This window comes from Pseudozyma flocculosa, assembly GCF_000417875.1.
Source record: "Pseudozyma flocculosa PF-1 unplaced genomic scaffold scaffold00019, whole genome shotgun sequence".
Lineage (NCBI taxonomy): Eukaryota > Fungi > Basidiomycota > Ustilaginomycetes > Ustilaginales > Ustilaginaceae > Pseudozyma > Pseudozyma flocculosa.
The window spans coordinates 391,512-392,328 of record NW_006920887.1 but is presented as its reverse complement, the minus strand read 5'-3'; the positions used below and the strand labels follow the sequence as shown (position 1 = coordinate 392,328).

General features: G+C 67.4%; 1 protein-coding gene across 1 annotated transcript in view; it reads left to right on the top strand.

Annotated features, from left to right (window-relative positions):
- Positions 1-817, top strand: part of PFL1_06897 (uncharacterized protein) — a gene marked incomplete at both ends in the record, with an annotated part of 3,251 nt that overhangs the window by 2,025 nt on the left and 409 nt on the right. The window contains one exon of the mRNA XM_007882983.1: positions 68-680. Within this exon, the coding sequence (XP_007881174.1) occupies positions 68-680 (613 nt within the window). The remainder of the gene's footprint in view (positions 1-67; positions 681-817) is intronic.

Genomic DNA, 817 nt, shown 5'->3' with positions numbered 1-817 from the left:
CGTCGCCGCCGCCGCCGGTGGCGGTGCTGGAGCGGGACCCGGTCCCGCCAAGCGCCACCGCCGCCAGAGCTCGGCCTCGGGCGGTGCCGGTGCGGGAGGCAGCAACGCGCTGCAGGCCAACCTGCTGGCCACGACGCCGTTCCACATCACTAGCGACATCGTCCTGCGCGCGCCGCCCGGCAGCAAGCTCGACGACGTCTACTACGACCAGCACTGCGAGATCCGCACCGGCATGCCCGACCCGCCCGCCGCCGACTTTGAGGTCGACAACGACGAGGACCGGCCGCGGCTGCAGACCGACAAGCTCCGCTTCCCCGGCGACCTCTATACGCCGAGGTGGGTGCGAGGGAGCGGCAACGCGCGCGAGGCGTGGTGCGATCGCTGCGAGCACGGCAATTGGCTGCAGCTCAAGAATTCGCAGTACTGGTACGACCAGGTGCACAAGCACGGCATCTCGTCGGTCTCGGGCCTCCGATTCACGGCGCCCACCCATCTGCGTGTTTATGCTGATGCGGCCGGCACCGTCGAGGGAAAGTGCCACCAGTGCAAGGACTGGGTGCTGATCTGTACCGCCAAGCGGAGGCGCAACTTTGCCGCCTTTTTCAAGCACGCCCACGCCTGCCACTCGTACCGCAAGGCGAGCGCCGTCGGCAACGGTCCCATCGTCGAGCACAACCCCGGTCACAAGAAGAAGCAGTTACTGCAGCAGCAGCAGCAGCAGCAGCAGCAGCAGCAGCAGCAGCAGCAGCAGCAGCAGCAGCAGCAGCAGCAGCAGCACATCAACACCAGCAGCATCACCAGCAGCAGCAGCCGCAGT